Raw genomic sequence first — 18,417 nt, 5'->3', positions numbered from 1 at the left:
AACTCAACCCTCTGTTGGCTTCCTTACTTAGCTTATGAAACTCACCATAAAATAGACACAAGGCACAATCTGAGCTTTTACCTAGCTCGAGCAGAGGACTCCAGTTTGCAGACCATATTTTGACACCTTTGGGGCAGTGCTTAATTTGTTAAAAAAAAGATAAATAAAATAAGAAATAAGTGCCAGGGCCTACATCAGGAGACCACTGCAACTTGCACCATCCATTCCCACTGCCAGTGACCGTACCAACACACCTACTGACCATCTCCTACAAGTGTGACATTTCAGACTATTGCTGGCCCACATAGCTATATGAATGGCTTGGGTGGCAGGTATTATGATTTTTAAAGTACGTTGAATTGGTAAACCACTAGTGTTGTGCTGATCTCTAAATTAGGCAAACCGTGCCATCACATGGCAGACTGTCATAAGTGCCAATGTTGACAATTAAGTGCCGAGCACAAAAAATCACTGGCTCAAATTAAGCACTTCTTTGGGGAAATGACTGGCAGAGTTGCTCCTAAGGTGATCGTTGCCAGATGGATAACTGGTTCCGTGTGCAGCACTGCTTCACTCTGCATGGAGCCCACCCTCCATCTGGTTTCTGAACATGTTTCATGTGTCGTATACTTTTTCTGGTTTCGAGGTCGCTGGCTGCAGTTTAACTCAGTGGGCGCTGGCTGTAGGAAGTTGGCTCTGTATATACTATTTTAAAGTAAGAAATAGTGTGCACAGAGTCTAAGGGTTCCCCTTAGAGGTAAGATAGTGGCAAAAGTAGATAATTGTAATGCTCTATTTTGTGGTAGTGTGGTCGAGCAGTAGGCTTATCAGAGGGTAATGTTAAGTATTTGTTGTACACACACAGACAATAAATGAGGAACACACACTCAGACTTACTCCAGGCCAATAGGTTTTTATATTGAAAAATATATTTTCTTAGTTTATTTTACGAACCACAGGTTCAAGATTTACAGTTGATACTTTAAATGTAAGGTATTTCACTTAGATACTTTAGGAACTTTGAATGAAAGCAGTATCACATACAGTCTTTGTAAAAATGGCAATAAGCTATTTTCAAAGTGGACACTGCAAAAATCAGCAGTTCCTGGGGGAGGTAAGTAAAGGTTAGTTTTGAAGGTAAGTAAAACACTTACAAGTCTCAAGTTTGGGGCATAGGCAGCCCACTGTTGGGGGTTCAAGGCAACCCCAAAGTTACCACACCAGCAGCTCAGGGCAGGAGCAGAAGTCAAAGAGGTGCCCAAAACACATAGGAGCCTATGGGGAACAGGGGTGCTCCGGTTCCAGTCTGCCAGCAGATAAGTACTTGCGTCCTCGGGAGACAGACCAGGAGGGTTTACTAGAGCACCGGGGGGGACACGAGAAGGCACACAAAGTACACCCTCAGCCGCACAGGGGCGGCCGGGTGCAGTGAGCAAAGCAGGTGTCGGGTTTTAGATTGAAAACAATGGAGGGACCCGGGGGTCACTCTAGCGTTGCAGTCAGGCACAGGGGGGGCTTCTCGGGACAGCCACCACCTGGGCTAGGCAGAGGGTCACCTGGGGTTGGTCTTGCACTGAAGTTTGGTTCCTCAGGTCCTGCGGGTGCAGTTTTGGTGCCAGGCGTCTGGTCCCTTGTTACAGGCAGTCAAGGTCAGGGTGAGCCTCTGGATTCTCTCTGCAGGCGTTGCTGTGGGGGCTCAGGGGGGTCGTCTCTGGTTACTCACGGGCTCGCAGTCGCCGGGGAGTCCTCCCTGAGGTGTTTGTTTTCTGCAGGTCGAGCGGGGGGCGTCGGGTGCAGTGTGTCAAGTCTCACGCTTCCGGTGTGAAGCTTGAAGTCTTTGGAAGTTGCTTCTTTGTTGCAAAGAAGTTGCAGGTTTTGAACAGGGGCCGCTGTTCTCGGGAGTTTCTTGGTCCTGTAGTCCAGGGCAGTCCTCTGAGGCTTCAGAGGTCGATGGTCCCTGTCGGATGCGTCGCTGGAGCAGGTTTTCGAAGTTGGAGACAGGCCGGTAGGGCTGGGGCCAAATAAATTGACGTTTTCTTCCTTCTCTGCAGGCTTGTAGGTCAGCAGCCCTTCTTCTTTCTTCAGGTTGCAGGAATCTGATTTCCTGGGATCTGGGGAGCCCCTAAATACAGAATTTAGGGGTGTGTTTAGGTCTGGGAGGGCAGTAGCCAATGGCTACTGTCCTTGAGGGTGGCTACACCCTCTTTGTGCCTCCTCTCTGTGGGGAGGGGGGCACATCCCTAATCCTATTGGTGGAATCCTCCAAACTCAGGATGGAGGATTTCTCAAGGCAGGGGTCACCTCAGCTCAGGACACCTTAGGGGCTGTCCTGACTGGTGGGTGACTCCTCCTTGTTTTTCTCATTATCTCCTCCAGCCTTGCCGCCAAAAGTGGGGGCAGTGGACGGAGGGGTGGGCATCTCCACTAGCTGGGATGCCCTGGGGCGCTGTAACAAAGTGGGGGGGGAGCCTTTGAGGCTCACCCCCAGGTGTTACAGTTCCGGCAGGGGGCGGTGAGAAGCACGTCCACCCAGTACAGGCTTTGTTCCTGACCACAGAGTGACAAAGGCTCTCTCCCCGTGGGGCCAGCAACATGTCTGGTGTGTGGCAGGCTGGCAGGAACTGGTCAGCCTACACTAGAAGTCGGGTATGTTTTCAGGGGGCATCTCTAAGATGCCCTCTGGGTGTATTTTACAATAAGTTGCACACTGGCATCAGTGTGCATTTATTGTGCTGAGAAGTTTGATACCAAACTTCCCACTTTTCAGTGTAGCCATTATGGAACTGTGGAGTTCGTGTTTGACAAACTCCCAGACCATATACTCTTATGGCTACCCTGCACTTACAATGTCTAAGGTTTTGCTTAGACACTGTAGGGGCATAGTGCTCATGCACCTATGCCCTCACCTGTGGTATAGTGCCCCCTGCCTTAGGGCTGTAAGGCCTGCTAGAGGGGTGACTTACCTATGCCATAGGCAGTGTGAGGTTGGCATGGCACTCTGGGGGGAGTGCCATGTCGACTTTGTCATTTTCTCACCACCAGCACACACAAGCTGTGAGGCAGTGTGCATGTGCTGAGTGAGGGGTCCCTAGGGTGGCATAAGACATGCTGCAGCCCTTAGAGACCTTACCTGGCATCAGGGCCCTTGGTACCAGTGGTACCAGTTACAAGGGACTTACCTGAGTGCCAGGGTTGTGCCAATTATTGAGAAAAAAAGTACAGTTTAGGGAAAGAACACTGGTGCTGGGGCCTGGTTAGCAGGGTCCCAGCACTCTTTCAAATCATAACTTAGCATCAGCAAAGGCAAAATGTTAGAGGGTAACCATGCCAAGGAGGCATTTCCCTACACTCTCAATCTAGCAATTAGGCTCCTGAAATCATAAAATGTGGTTACCTAAAACTTCCACCGGAATATATGGCAGTAATTAAACAAGCATGTAAACCTACTACTAGACAATGCTACGCAAACAAGTGGAAAAGATTTGTATACTGCCAAACTAAAAAGACTGATCCACTTACAGCATCTATTCAAGATATTGTATTCTATTTACTTCATTTTCAAAAATCAAATTTGGCTTTCTCATCCAGCAAGATACACCTTACTGCAATATCTGCATACTTGCAGACTATTCAACATATTTCTCTATTCAAATGTCCTGTTATTAAAGCCTTCATTGAAGGATTAAAACGCATCATTCCACCTAGAACACCACCTGTTCCATCGTGGAATTTAAATATTGTACTTACCAGGCTCATGGGACCACCTTTTGAACCCATGCTATCACTTCTTTAAGAAGAGTTAGTGAAATACAAGCATTCACTATTGAAGAACCTTTTTTCCAAGTGCACAAACATAAAATTGTACTTAGAACAAATCCAAAATTGCTACCAAAAGTAGTATCTCCAATTCACATCAACCAAACAGTGGAATTGCCAGTCTTCTTTCCACAGCCAGACTCTGTGGCAGAAAGACCTCTTCATACCCTAGATCTCAAAAGAGCTCTTATGTACTGTATAGACAGAGCTAAAGATTTTAGGAAAACAAAGCAACTTTTTGTTGCTTTCCATCAACCACAAACAGGCAATCTTATATCAAAACAAGGTTTAGCAAGATGGATTGTTAGATGCATACAGACATGCTATATCAAAGCAAAAAGACAACGTTTGATCACTCCTAGAGCACATTCTACAAGAAAGAAAGGTGCGTCAATGGCATTTTTAGGAAACATACCAATGGTTGATATATGTGAAGCAGCCACATGGTCAACTCCCCACACATTTACAAAACACTACTGTGTTGATGTTTTTTCATAGCAACAAGCCACTGTAGGCCAGGCTGTCTTAAGGACATTATTTCAAACAACTTCAACTCCTACAGGCTAGCCACCACTTTTTGGGAGGACTAACTGCGTTTTAGTCTATGCATAGCATGTGTATCTGCAGCTCACATGCCATCGAACAGAAAATGTCACTTACCCAGAGTACATCTGTTCGTGGCATGTAGTGCTGCAGATTCACATGCACCCTCCCTCCTCCCTGGAAGCCATTTACATTTGCATGGACATCTCTTTGTATTTCTATACCCTATCACTCCTTCCTTCACCCTCTGAGGGAAAACAATCTAACAATGGCGTTGATGCCCATGCGCACTGGAACCGAGAGGAGGAGTCACTCGATCCTGTGACTCCGAAAAGACTTCTTTGAAGAAAAACAACTTGTAACACACCGATTGATTAGTGGGGAGATCAAAACGTATTGTGATGTATTGTTTTGTCTAAATATTGTATGCACCATAGTATTATTGTCTGTTAAATCTATGCAGAAGTTTTTAATCACTGTATTTATATACAGGAAGTTAATGTAAAAATGAAATAGATTAATTCAAGCAAGTATGCAAAATGAAATAGAAATGTAAAGGAAATGTTTTGGGTCACTCCATATTGGATTAATTTATTGACAAAAGTGTTGTTATCGAATCTCATTTCTAAAGTAGACAAACAGCACCAGCATTTGGCAGTCTGTCTTATGTGCCAGTGCCAAACACAGGAAACCAACGGTTCAAATTAAGCACTTCTTTGGGGAAATTACTGGCAGAGTGGCTCCTGAGTAGATCATTGCCAGATAGATAACCAGTTCCATGTGCAGCACTGCTGCACTCTGCCTGGAACCCAACCTCCATCTGGTTTCTGTAGATGTTCCACCAGGGCTTGAGTGTCTTATCAAAGACTTTTGCCAGGCAGCTGCGAGAGTTGCCCCACATGCATTCATTCATCATTAAGCTCTTGATTCCTCCTGGTGTAATGCAAACATTTGCTGTCTCCAAAACCTCTTCAGCATGTAGCGGTGAAAATTTAACTCCCTGAGCCATCTAGTCACCATTTCTTCTTTTTGTTTCAAAATTACAGTAACCCTTCAAGGAGCATACAACCTCTCTTCTGGGCCTCTGTCTGCAACAGTCCTCTTCTTGCATGTTGCTCTCCATGTTCTAACACACATGAAAGGAATGTCCATTGAACTCATTGAGCACAGCTTATAACTACTTTTGCACAGGTCACAACAGAATATTCTTACAAGCCTCCAGTCATTGGTACAGCTTTTCTCCTTTGAATTATGGGATAATTGTCTGGTTTTTATAGTAGAATAAACAATTCTACAATTTCCAGAGTTCAAAGAAAATATCTGGTCTGGAGCAGCACATCACGTGTGGACCTAGGAAACTTAGCAAGACTGGTCTACTTTGAAGCTGTTCACACAGTTGCCCATAGAAAACTGTCTACAGTGTAGAAAAGCCTGAAACACAACTCCGTTTATCCACAGCCTGTCCTATCACTGAAGATCCTGTGTTGGCTGCTGATCCGATTTCCAAAAAGTCTCCAGTGTCCTGTACATCTGTATATTTCAGGATCCTGGAATACATCCAAAAGGTGTTCTGGAAACTTCAGATAACCATATTACCAAGGTCTTCCTTCTCGAGCCGAGTTGTCTTTCAAATTGGTTCTGTGGAAGGGTCACTTCTGTAAACTAGATTCCGCTATGTCTAATTGAATGTGAAATAGAGACCATAAGCGGTTTGAGAGCTCCCTTGTTCCTAGCTGCCTTTGATCATCAGCAATCAGGTTAGCTCACTTCATTGTGGCAGCCGACTGGCTTTCTTTCCGTACAGCAAGAAAACACTGGTCTTGCGTACATCCCTGTGTGCGGCGAAGCTCTGATTTATTTTAAAATGAGTCTTGCACTCAGTATTTGTAAGGAAAAGTTACCTTTAAATACAGCACACATGTACTTGATTAGGAGGTCCTTGGAAACTGAAAAATCCCTTTGTTTGCTTAGATTATTGTTGGTTTTTTGTAGATGATGATTATTATGAAGATGACGAGGACGATCCAGACGCCTTAAAGGACCCTCTTTATCAAGTCGATCTACAGGTAATGTTGTTTTACTGCAGCCCCACTGCTTTGAACAAGTGGGCATTTGCACTGTAAATAATTTGTTGAATGACTGGAGCTGCTGTACTCACTGATGGAGCTGAAATTCAAAATGAATCCTGCCTTTGTCAATACTACTTAATGTGAGTTTTGTCAAGCTATGTTTCATAGGAATGGTGGTTTCCAAAGTGCAACAGTTATGATAAAATACTATCAAATTGTGTGCTGCAACATTGATTATAATCTTGAGTTATTTATTTCTTTTTTATAGCTACTGTTAAATGGAGAATGAAATATTTTGATGTTTCTGTATTTTACTGTCACACCGTCTTTAAAAAAAAAAAAGTACAGAGCAGCATGTCATCATGATTGTCTGCCCTGTAGATTCAATGCATGATCTGAAGTTTCTCCTGAATCTTATATTCTAGTGAACAGTATACAGTTTTGCGGTTTTGTAAGGTCAGGTAAACACTTATTCCTGAGCACAAGAGTGTGTGTTTTCGGAGCTACTGTTCTCCCTCCCTGTGAAATATACTCCAGAGGCTTCTTACTTGCAGTTACAGTCCCAGTGTTGAATAGGTTCTGTAGGAAGATGGCTCTGTGTATATACTATTTCAAAGTAAGAAATAGTGTGCACAGAGTCCAAGGGTTCCCCTTAGAGGTAAGATAGTGACAAAAATAGATAATACTAATGCTCTATTTTGTGGTAGTGTGGTCGAGCAGTAGGCTTATCAGAGGGTAGTGTTAAGCATTTGTTGTACACACACAGGGAATAAATGAGGAACACACTCTCAAAGACTTATTCCAGGCCAATAGGTTTTTATATAGAAAAATATTTTTTCTTAGTTTATTTTAAGAACCACAGGTTCAAGATTTACAAGTAATACTTCAAATGAAAGGTATTTCACTTAGGTGCTCTAGGAACTTTGAGTAATCACAATAGCATGTACAGTCTTTGTAAAAATGGCAATAAGCTATTTTAAAAGTGGACACAGTGCAAAACTCAACAGTTCCTGGGGGAGGTAAGTAAAGGTTAAGTTTGCAGGTAAGTAAAACACTTACAAGTCTCAAATTTGGGTCCAAGGTAGCCCACCGTTGGGGGTTAAAGCAACCCCAAGGTTAACACACCAGCTGCTCAGGGCCAGTCAGGTGCAGAGGTGCCCAAAACAAATAGGCTTCAATGGAGAACAGGGATGCCCCGGATCCAGTCTGCCAGCAGGTAAGTACCCACGTCCTCGGGGGGGCAGACCAGGGGGGTTTTGTAGGGCACGGGGGGAAGGACACAAGCAGGCACAGAAAGTACACCCTCAGCGGCACAGGGGCGGCCGGGTGCAGAGTGCAAACAGGCATTGGGTTTTAGATAGGAAGTAATGGAGGGACCCAGGGGTCACTTCAGCGATGCAGGCACGGGGGGGGGGTCTCCTCGGGGTAGCCACCACCTGGGTTAGGCAGAGGGTCGCCTGTGGGTCGCTCCAGCACTGGAGTTCGGTTCCTTCAGATCCTGGGGGCTGCGGATGCAGTGTTAGTTCCAGGCATCGGGTCCCTTGTTACAGGCAGTCGCGGACAGGGGAAGCCTCTGTATTTCCTCTGCAGGCGTCGCTGTGGGGGCTCAGGGTGGTCGTCTCTGGCTACTCACGGGCTCGCAGTCGCCGGGGAGTCCTCCCTGTAGTGTTGGTTTTCCGCAGGTCTAGCCGGGGGCGTCGGGTGCAGAGTGGAAAGTCTCACACTAGTCATTTTCTCCCCAGGGTGGCATAAGACATGCTGCAGCCCTTAGCGACCTTCCCTGACATTAGGGCCTTTAGTACCAGGGGTACCAGTTACAAGGGACTTACCTGGGTGCCAGGGCTGTGCCAATTGTGGAGACAAATGTACAGTTTAGGGAAAGAACACTGGTGCTGGGTCCCAGCACACTTTCAAGTCATAACTTAGCATTAGCAAAGGCAAAAAGTCACCCCCCAAACGAAAGAGGATGAGACTAACCTTTCCCAAGAGAGTCTTCATTTTCTAAGTGGAAGAACCTGGAAAGGCCATCTGCATTGGCATGGGCAGTCCCAGGTCTGTGGTCCACTATAAAGTCCATTCCCTGTAGGGATATGGATCACCTCAACAGTCTAGGGTTTTCTCCTTTCATTTGCATGAGCCATCTGAGAGGTCTGTGTTCAGTCTGAACTACAAACTGAGTACCAAAGAGGTGTGGTCTCAACTTCTTCAGGGACCAGACCACAGCAAAGGCCTCCCTCTCAATGGCACTCCAACGCTGCTCTCTGGGGAGTTACCTCCTGCTAATGAAAGCAACAGGCTGGTCAAGGCCATCATCATTTGTTTGGGACAGGACTGCTCCTATCCCATGTTCAGAGGCATCTGTCTGCACAATGAACTGCTTAGAGTAATCTGGAGCTTTTAGAACTGGTGCTGTGCACATAGCTTGTTTCAGAGTGTCAAAGCCTGTTTACATTCCACGGTCCACTTAACCTTCTTGGGCATTTTCTTGGAGGTAAGTTCTGTGAGGGGTGTCACTATTGATCCATAGCACTTCACAAACCTCCTATAGTAACCAGTCAAGCCAAGGAATGCCCTGACTTGTGTCTGGGTTTTTGGAGCTACCCACTCCAGAATAGTCTGGATCTTGGGTTGGAGTGGCTGAACTTGGCCTCCACCTACAAGGTGTCCCAAGTAAACCACAGTACTCTGCCCTATCTGACATTTAGATGCCTTGATAGAGAGGCCTGCTGCTTGCAGGGCCTGCAAAACCTTCTTCAGGTGGACCAGGTGATCCTGCCAGTTGGAGCTAAAGATAGCAATATCATCCAGATAAGCTGCACTAAAGGACTCCAAGCCAGCAAGGACTTGATTCACCAACCTTTGGAAGGTGGCAGGAGCATTCTTTAAACCAAATGGCATCACAGTAAACTGGTAGTGCCCATCAGGTGTAGAGAATGCTGTTTTCTCTTTTGCTCCTGGTGCCATTCTTATTTGCCAGTACCCTGCTGTCAAGTCAAAGGTACTCAAGTATTTGGCAGCACCCAATTTATCAATTAACTCATCTGCTCTTGGAATGGGGTGGGCATCTGTCTTGGTGACAGAATTAAGCCCTCTGTAGTCCACACAGAACCTCATCTCTCGCTTGCCATCTTTTGTGTGAGGTTTGGGGACTAAGACCACTGGTCTAGCCCAGGGGCTGTTAGAGTGCTCAATCACTCCCAATTCCAGCATCTTGTGGTCTTCCACTTTTATGCTTTCCTTAACTTGATCAGACTGTCTAAAAATGTTGTTTTTGACAGCCATGCTGTCCCCTGTGTCCACATCATGGGTACACAGGTGTGTATGACCAGGGGTTAGGGAAAAGAGCTCAGCAAACTGTTGCAGGACGTGCCTGCAATCTGCTTCCTGTTGGCCAGAAGGGGTGTCTGAGTAGACCACTCCATCTACTGAGCCATCTTTAGGGTCAGGAGAGGAGATCAGGGAGAGGTTCACTCTCAGCTTCTTGGTCCTCATCTGTAACCATTAACATGTTTACATCTGCCCTGTCATAAAAAGAGTTTGAGGCGGTTCACATGGATCAATCTTTTGGGGGTCCTGCTAGTGCCTAGGTCTACCAAGTAGGTGACCTGACTCTTTATTTCTAGCACTGGGTAAGGGCCACTCCATCTGTCCTGAAGTGCCATGGGAGCCACAGGCTCCAAAACCCATACTTTCTGCCCTGGCTGAAACTCAACCATAGCAGCCTTTTGGTCATACCATATCTTCTGGAGTTGTTGGCTGGCCTCAAGGTTTTTGCTTGCCTTTTTCATGTACTCTGCCATCCTTTAACGTAAGCCTAGTACATAGTCCACTATATCTTGTTTAGGCTCATAAGGAGGTCTCCCCCAGCCTTCTTTCACAAGAGCTGGTGGTCCCCTAACAGGATGGCCAAACAGCAGTTCAGAGGGGGAAAATCCTACTCCCTTCTGAGGCACTTCTCTGTAGGCAAAAAGTAGGCATGGCAAGAGGACATCCCATCTCCTTTTGAGCTTTTCAGGGAGGCCCATGATCATGCCCTTCAATGTCTTGTTAAATCTCTCAACAAGACCATTGGTTTGTGGATGCTATGGTGGTGAATTTGTAAGTCACCCCACACCCATTCCATATGTGTTTTAGGTAAGCTGATATGAAGTTGGTACCTCTGTCAGAAACCACCTCCTTAGGAAATCCCACTCTGGTAAAAATACAAATGAGTGCTTAGGCTACTGCAGGGGCAGTAGTGGACCTAAGGGGAATTGCTTCAGGGTACCTAGTAGCATGATCCACTACTACTAGGATATACTGATTCCCCGAGGCTGTGGGAGGTTCAAGTGGACCCACTATATCCACTCCCACTCTTTCAAAGGGAACCCCCACCACTGGAAGTGGAATAAGGAGGGCCTTTGGGTGGCCACCTGTCTTACCACTGGCTTGACAAGGTGGCACAGGAGGCACAAAACTCCTTTACTTTCTGGGACATATTGGCCAAATAGAAATGGTTGACTAACCTCTCCCATGTCTTGGTTTGTCCCAAATGCCCAGCAAGTGGAATGTAATGGGCTAAGGTCAGAAACAACTCCCTAAACTCCTGAGGCACTACCACTCTCCTAGTGGCACCAGGTTTTGGATCTCTTGCCTCAGTGTAAAGGAGTCCATCTTCCCAATAGACACTGTGGGTTCCACTGACATTTCCTTTCGTTTCCTTAGCAGCTTGCTGCCTAAGGCCTTCAAGAGAGGGACATGTTTCTTGCCCCTTGCACAGTTGTTCCCTTGTGGGTCCCCCTGGGCTCAAGAGCTCAACCTGATAAGGTTCTAACTCCATAGGCTCAGTTCCCTCAGGGGATATAACTTCTTCCTGAGAAGAGAGGTTCCTTTTCTTTTTCTGTGCTGAAGCTGGTTCCCCAGTCTTCTTTCGTTTTTTCTTGGAGGGTTGGGCCATTATTCCAGACTCCAACGCCTCTTTTTCACCCTGAGCCTTGCACTGTGCCCTTGTCTTGACACACACCAGTTCAGGGATACCCAGCATGGCTGCATGGTTTTTGAGTTCTACTTCAGCCCATTCTGAGGACTCCAGATCATTTCCAAGCAGACAGTCTACTGGTATAGCAGAGGAGACTACCACCTGTTTCAGGCCAGTGACCCCTCCCCATTCTAATGTTACCATGGCCATAGGATGTACTTTAGTCTGATTGTCAGCATTGGTGACTGGATAAGTGTCTCCAGTCAGGTATTGTCCAGGGGAAGCCAGTTTGTCTGTCACCATTGTGACACTGGCACCTGTATCCCTCAGGGTTTCTACTCTAGTCCCATTAATAAAGAGCTGCTGCCTGTATTTTTTCATGTTAGGGGGCCAGGCAGCTAGTGTGGCTAGGTCCACCTGACCCTCAGAGACGAATGTAGCTTCAGTGTGGACCCTGATTTGCTCTGGGAACACTGTTGATCCCACCTGGAGACTGGCTATTCCAGTGCTAACTGAAGTAGTAGTAGAAGTGGAACCTTTCTTGGGACAGGCCTTTTCTCCATTTTGGTGTCCCTGCTGATTACAGCTACGACACCAAGCCTTTTTGGGATCAAAGTTTTTACCCTTGTATCCAAAAGAGGATTGTGAAGAGGCTTTGGACCCACCCTCCTGAGCAGGTTTTTGGGCCCTGTGGAAGACTCTTTACTTTTTCCCTTGGATTTCTCCACACTCTTCCCCTGGGGAGTCTTTTTTAACCCCTTTCTTTTGGTCACCCCCTGTGGAAGTCTTGGTCACCCTTGTCTTCACCCAGTGGTCTGCCTTATTTCCCAATTCTTGGGGAGAAATTGGACCTAGGTCTACCAGATGCTAATGCAGTTTATCATTGAAACAATTACTTAAATGTGTTCCTTCATAAACAAATTATACAGCCCTTCATAATCATTTACATCACTGCCATTAATCCAACCATCCAGTGTTTTGACTGAGAAGTCAACAAAATCAACCCAGGTCTGGCTCGAGGATTTTTGAGCCCCCCTGAACCAAATCCTGTACTCCTTAGTTGAGAATCCAAAGCCATCAATCAGGGTAGCCTTCATGAGGTCATAGGATTCTGCATCTTTTCCAGAGAGTGTGAGGAGTCTATCCCTACACTTTCCAGTGAACATTTCCCAAAGGAGAGCACCCCAGTGAGATTTGTTTACTTTTCTGGTTGCACAAGCCCTCTCAAAAGCTGTGAACCATTTGGTGATATCATCACCATCTTCATATTTTGTTACAATCCCTTTGGGGATTTTTAGCATGTTAGTATTCTCTCTGACCCTATTTAAGTTGCTGCCACCATTGATGGGAGATAAACCCATCTCTTGTCTTTCCCTTTCTATGGCGAGGAGTTGTCTCTCCAAAGCCAATCTTTTGGCCATCCTGGCTAACAGGAGGTCATCTTCATTGAGGCTGCCCTCAATGCTTCCAGGGTTGCTGGACTCCCCTGTGGGAGAAGCAGCATCTCTGACTATCACCTGTGGAGTCAGGGTTTAAGAAACCCTGGTCTCCCTAACTAGGACAAGAGGGGGAAATTATCCTCCTGGTCACTAGCTTCCCCCTCTGTAAGGTTGTCTTCAGAGGGGTGGTCTCTAGCAAACTCTGCCAAAAGCTCCTGGAGCTGTACTTTGGTAGGGCTTGATCCAGTTTTTATCTTTTTGATTTTACAGAGAGTCCTTAACTCTGACATCCTAAGATGCAGGTAAGGGGTGAGGTTGAGATCCACCACCATCTCATCTGTACTAGACATTATTTCTCTAAAAGTTGGGATACTTTTTAAGAATCTAAAACTATCTCTAGAACTTAATTCAAACTTTTACAAAACTTTTAAACTCTAAAAGAAATGCTAACAGGGACTAACACAAGGCCCTAGCAGGACTTTTAAAAATTTAGAAAAATAGCTCAAATTTCAAAAATCAGTTTCTAATGACAATTTTTGGAATTTAGTCGTATGATCAGGTATTGGCTGAGTAGTCCAGCAAATGCAAAGTCTTAGACCCCACCGCTGATCCACCAATGTAGGTAGTTGGCTCTGTATATACTGTTTCAAAGTAAGAAATAGTGTGCACAGTACAAGGGTTCCCCTTAGAGGTAAGATAGTGGCAAAAATAGATAATACTAATGCTCTATTTTGTGGTAGTGTGGTCGAGCAGTACGCTTATCAGTGGGTAGTGTTAAGCATTTGTTGTACACACACAGGCAATAAATGAGGAACACACACTCAGACTTATTCCAGGTCAATAGGTTTTTATATAGAAAAATATATTTTCTTAGTTTATTTTAAGACCCACAGGTTCAAGATTTACAAGTAATACTTCAAATGAAAGGTATTTCACTTAAGTACTCTAGGAACTTTGAGTAATCACAATAGCATGTACAGTCTTTGTAAAAATGGCAATAAGCTATTTTAAAAGTGGACACTGCAAAAATCAACAGTTCCTGGGGGAGGTAAGTAAAGGTTGAGTTTACAGGTAAGTAAAACACTTACAAGTCTCGAAGTTGGGTCCAAGGTAGCCCACCGTTAGGGGTTCAAGGCAACCCCAAAGTTACCACACCAGCAGCTCAGGGCCGGTCGGGTGCAGAGGTCAAAGAGGTGCTCAAAACACATAGGCTTCAATGGAGAACAGGGGTGTCTCGGTTCCAGTCTGCCAGCAGGTAAGTACCCGCGTCCTCGGGGGCAGACCAGGGGGGTTTTGTAGGGCACCAGGGGGGACACAAGCAGGCACAGAAAGTACAACCTCAGCGGCACAGGGGCGGCCGGATGCAGAGTGCAAACAGGCGTCTGGTTTTAGATAGGAAGTAATGGAGGGACCCAGGGGTCACTTCAGCGATGCATGCAGACACAGGGGGGCTCCTCGGGGTAACCACCACCTGGACTAGGCAGAGGGTCGTCTGGGGGTTGCTTCTGCACTGGAGTTCGGTTCCTGGGGGCTGCGGTTGCAGTGTTAGTTCCAGGCGTCGGGTCCCTTGTTACAGGCAGTCGCGGTCAGGGGGAGCCTCTGGATTTCCTCTGCAGGTGTTGCTGTAGGGGCTGAGGGGGTCGTCTCTGGCTACTCACGGGCTCGCAGTCGCTGGGGAGTCCTCCCTGTAGTGTTGGTTTTCCGCAAGTCGAGCCGGGGGCGTCGGGTGCAGAGTGGAAAATCTCACGTTTCCGGTTGGAGACGTGAAGTCTTTAAAATTGTTTCTTTGTTGCAAGAAAGTTGCAGATTGTTAAACAGGGCCGCTGTTCACAGGAGTTTCTTGGTCCTTGGTTGCAGGGCAGTCCTCTGAGGCTTCAGAGGTCGCTGGTCCCTGTTGGATGCGTTGCTGTTGCAGTTTTCTTTGAAGTTGGGAGACAGGCTGGTAGGGCTGGGGCCAAAGCAGTTGTCGTCTCCGTCTTCACTGCAGGGCTTCAGGTCAGCAGTCCTTCTTCTGGTTAAGGTTGCAGGAAATCTAGCTTCCTAGGTTCTGGGACCCCTAAATACTGAATTTAGGGGTGTGTTTAGGTCTGGGAGGGCAGTAGCCAATGACTACTGTCCTTGAGGGTGGCTACACCCTCTTTGTGCTTCCTCCCTGTGGGGAGGGGGGACACATCCCTAATCCTATTGGGGGAATCCTCCTTCCACAAGATGGAGGATTTCTTAAAGTAAGGGTCACCTCAGCTCAGGACACCTTAGGGGCTGTCCTGACTAGTGGGTGACTCCTCCTTGATTTTCTAATTATCTCCTCCAGCCTTGCCGCCAAAAGTGGGGGCAGTGACCGGAGGGGCGGGCATCTCCACTAGCTGGTATGCCCTGTGGCGCTGTAACAAAAGGGGTGAGCCTTTGAGGCGCACCGCCAGGTGTTACAGTTCCTGCAGGGGGAGGTGAGAAGCACCTCCACCCAGTTCAGGCTTTGTTCCTGGCCACAGTGTGACAAAGGCACTCTCCCCATATGACCAGCAACATGTCTGGTGTGTAGCAGGCTGGCAGAAACTAGTCAGCCTACACTGGAAGTCGGGTATGTTTTCAGGGGGCATCTCTAAGATGCCCTCTGGGTGTATTTTGCAATAAATTGCACACTGGCATCAGTAGCCATTATGGTACTGTGGAGTGACAAACTCCCAGACCATATACTCTTATGGCTACCCTGCACTTACAATGTCTAAGGTTTTGCTTAGACACTGTAGGGGCATAGTGCTCATGCACGTATGCCCTCACCTGTGGTATAGTGCACCCTGCCTTAGGGCTGTAAGGCCTGCTAGAGGGGTGACTTACCTATGCCACAGGCAGTGTGAGGTTGGCATGGCACTCTAAGGGGAGTGCCATGTCGACTTAGTCATTTTCTCCCCACCAGCAAACACAAGCTGTAAAGCAGTGTGTATGTGCGGAGTGAGAGGTCCCCAGGGTGGCATAAGACATGCTGCAGCCCTTAGAGACCTTCCCTGGCATCAGGGCCCTTGGTACCAGGGGTACCAGTTACAAGGGACTTACCTGGCTGCCAGGGTTGTGCCAATTGTGGAGACAAATGTACAGTTTAGGGAAAGAACACTGGTGCTGGGGCCTGGTTAGCAGGGTCCTAGAACACTTTCAAGTCATAACTTAGCATCAGCAAAGGCAAAAAGTCAGGGGGTAGCCATGCCAAGGAGGCATTTCATTACAGGTTCTCATTATCCTAATGAGACTACTGGATTTGAGCGGCAGAATCACTTGTACTGCAGCGAACGGAGTCTGAAGACACACCAGGTGAAACCTGTAGGCCTAATTTGCGTTTTGTTTTGGCTAACTAGCAGTGCCTCATCTCGACCCAAGAGCAGGGTTGATTGGGCAACCGGGCGCATGACACAGATGACTCCTCAGGAAAATCGTGGTAACTCAGATCTCATCCGTTTCTCTCAGTTATACTAGTCTCACATATGCAAGGACAATCAGAGGCAGAATATAGTTCAATAAGGTTTTATTGAAGTAACTGCATCTTGGAGAATAAAGCATGTATTGCAATAACTAGGACGATGAAGAATGACAGGATTACAACTGTGGCATGGAGAGTAAAACACAAAAATAACGCTACCATGATGTCACCACGGTTTTCAAGAATAGTTCCTACATAGGCTAAGTTAGATCACTGCATGTTAAGCTCTAATTCTGCCCTTCAGGTTCCCCTGGAAAGACATCATTCCTCATACCTGAGCAAGAGGCCTTTAGTCTACATAAGCAGCTGCAGCAAAGTAATCCGCATACAGGCGTGGTCATCTGGCTAGAATCTCCCTCTAACGTACATGGTTCGAGGTAGTGTTTTTATAATAAAACAGCTCATGTTCCAGGAAAGGATCCCCATGTAAGAGTGTGTATGTTTCTGTGACCGTTGGAGATAAAGAGTACCACTTTTGCTGGCAACCTATCTCAGTGCAGCCTTGGGAAAGCACAGAGTGAACAAAATGTCTTGTTTAAGAACTCAGTGCTGACCTAGGCGAAGAACAGCTAGATAGGGAAAAATAAAACAAGACCTGCAAATGTGGATATTGTTAACATAATATATATTGAAGCTAGAATAGAACATATCTAGGTTAAAGTGCACAGCCGCAGGCCTAATTTGCCAAAATAACACGTATAAAACCATAGCTAAAGGCTACACAACACCAGATGCAGTCCTAGGGAGTCACATTGGTGGTGCACATCACCAACGGGTTGCGCTAAAACTCCGGCACATGAAATATACACCTTCACCTGCACCCCTCCTGGTCTCATTTCCGAGCCCTGTAATCTGAGGCTCTGAACCCTGCTGAGAGCGGTACCCAACTGTTACACAAGTTTAAATTTGTTTGCCTTTACTTCTTGTTGGAGTTTTTTTGGTCTCCTGATCATTTACCTAGAGGATGCCTGGGTAGTCGCCGAATCCCTCTCACTACCGACCAAGATGTTCCTCTACTGGTTTTAAGCAGCAACAATGAGACCTCTCCAAGCTTGGGGAGGGTGGGAAATTATCTTTCCTTAGTTTCACTAACTTCTTCTGTGACAAGTAACGTCAACAACATTGATTGATTCTACTCGAAAAATTCTACACAAACCGATGGTGTCGTCTAATATGAACCTCTGAGGGAGACTCCTGCTAACTCTCCTCTTCCAAATACTGCTCCAGTTTTTGCGCGAACGGCTTCTGGATATTTTGCCGACATCAATGACACTTTCACCGACTCATCTGCCTATACTGTGACAGAACTGTCAAGTGCGTGCAAGCTGATAATTTGGCTCAAAATTAAGTATTGTATTCTTAAATGGAACTATCTATGGTTCTTATTAACTGTACTTGCCTTCCTCCTTTGGATTGGGTTTGTCATTGTTTTCTTTTTACTGATACGTGGTCATTACCTCCCTGAACGCATTACAGTTGAACTCGTAGATGCGGTCCCAAAACCACATTTTTCCTCTCTGAACGGCCGCAAAGACTTGTCCCTAGTGAACATTTCCGCCATTCCAATTCCAGATGGGATTGTTTTGGATAAAGTATCATTTGATATATACAGCCCAACGGAGGTCATTCAGCTTCCTTATGTATTTAAAATTTTTATGAACGATGTTATAACACCCAGAGTAATTTCTGATGATTGGGATGTGAAAACAGTTGATTCTGTGATAACTGATTTGCAGTACTTCATTGTATTTGAAAATGAGGATCTTTATCAATCCAAAGAAAATTATGGAGATATGTTCTGTTATAATTATTATGGACATCATTTTATTCACAGAGCAAGTCCCCCAAAGACTTCTTAATTTTACGCAGTGGGAACACTGTCCGACTCCACCAGTGGGGAGTTCAAAAACGTATACTGAAACGTTTGCATATTTCTATCTGCACAATGTTAAAAATGTTGAGTCGTATTATTTTAGATTGCTAGTAATGGAAAGTCAACATATTTTATTGACTGATGCAAAATTGATTTATTCTGATTCCTTTGTTTCCCGGTTAGCTATGGAAGGCTATGTATATTGGCTGAAGTTGATAGACTTAGTGTGTGGGGATCTACAAATTGGCACA

General features: G+C 46.0%; 1 protein-coding gene across 1 annotated transcript in view; it reads left to right on the top strand.

The window, feature by feature from the left end:
• The window catches only part of IPO9 (importin 9), a 567,644-nt gene that overhangs the window by 506,349 nt on the left and 42,878 nt on the right, over nucleotides 1-18,417 (top strand). The window contains exon 23 of the mRNA XM_069239031.1: nucleotides 6,352-6,425. Coding sequence (XP_069095132.1) covers nucleotides 6,352-6,425 — 74 coding nt within the window. The remainder of the gene's footprint in view (nucleotides 1-6,351; nucleotides 6,426-18,417) is intronic.

The sequence above is a fragment of the Pleurodeles waltl genome, chromosome 6 (assembly GCF_031143425.1).
Source record: "Pleurodeles waltl isolate 20211129_DDA chromosome 6, aPleWal1.hap1.20221129, whole genome shotgun sequence".
NCBI lineage: Eukaryota > Metazoa > Chordata > Amphibia > Caudata > Salamandridae > Pleurodeles > Pleurodeles waltl.
The sequence above is the reverse complement of the archived record's forward strand: the minus strand, read 5'-3'. Positions and strand labels throughout refer to the sequence as shown.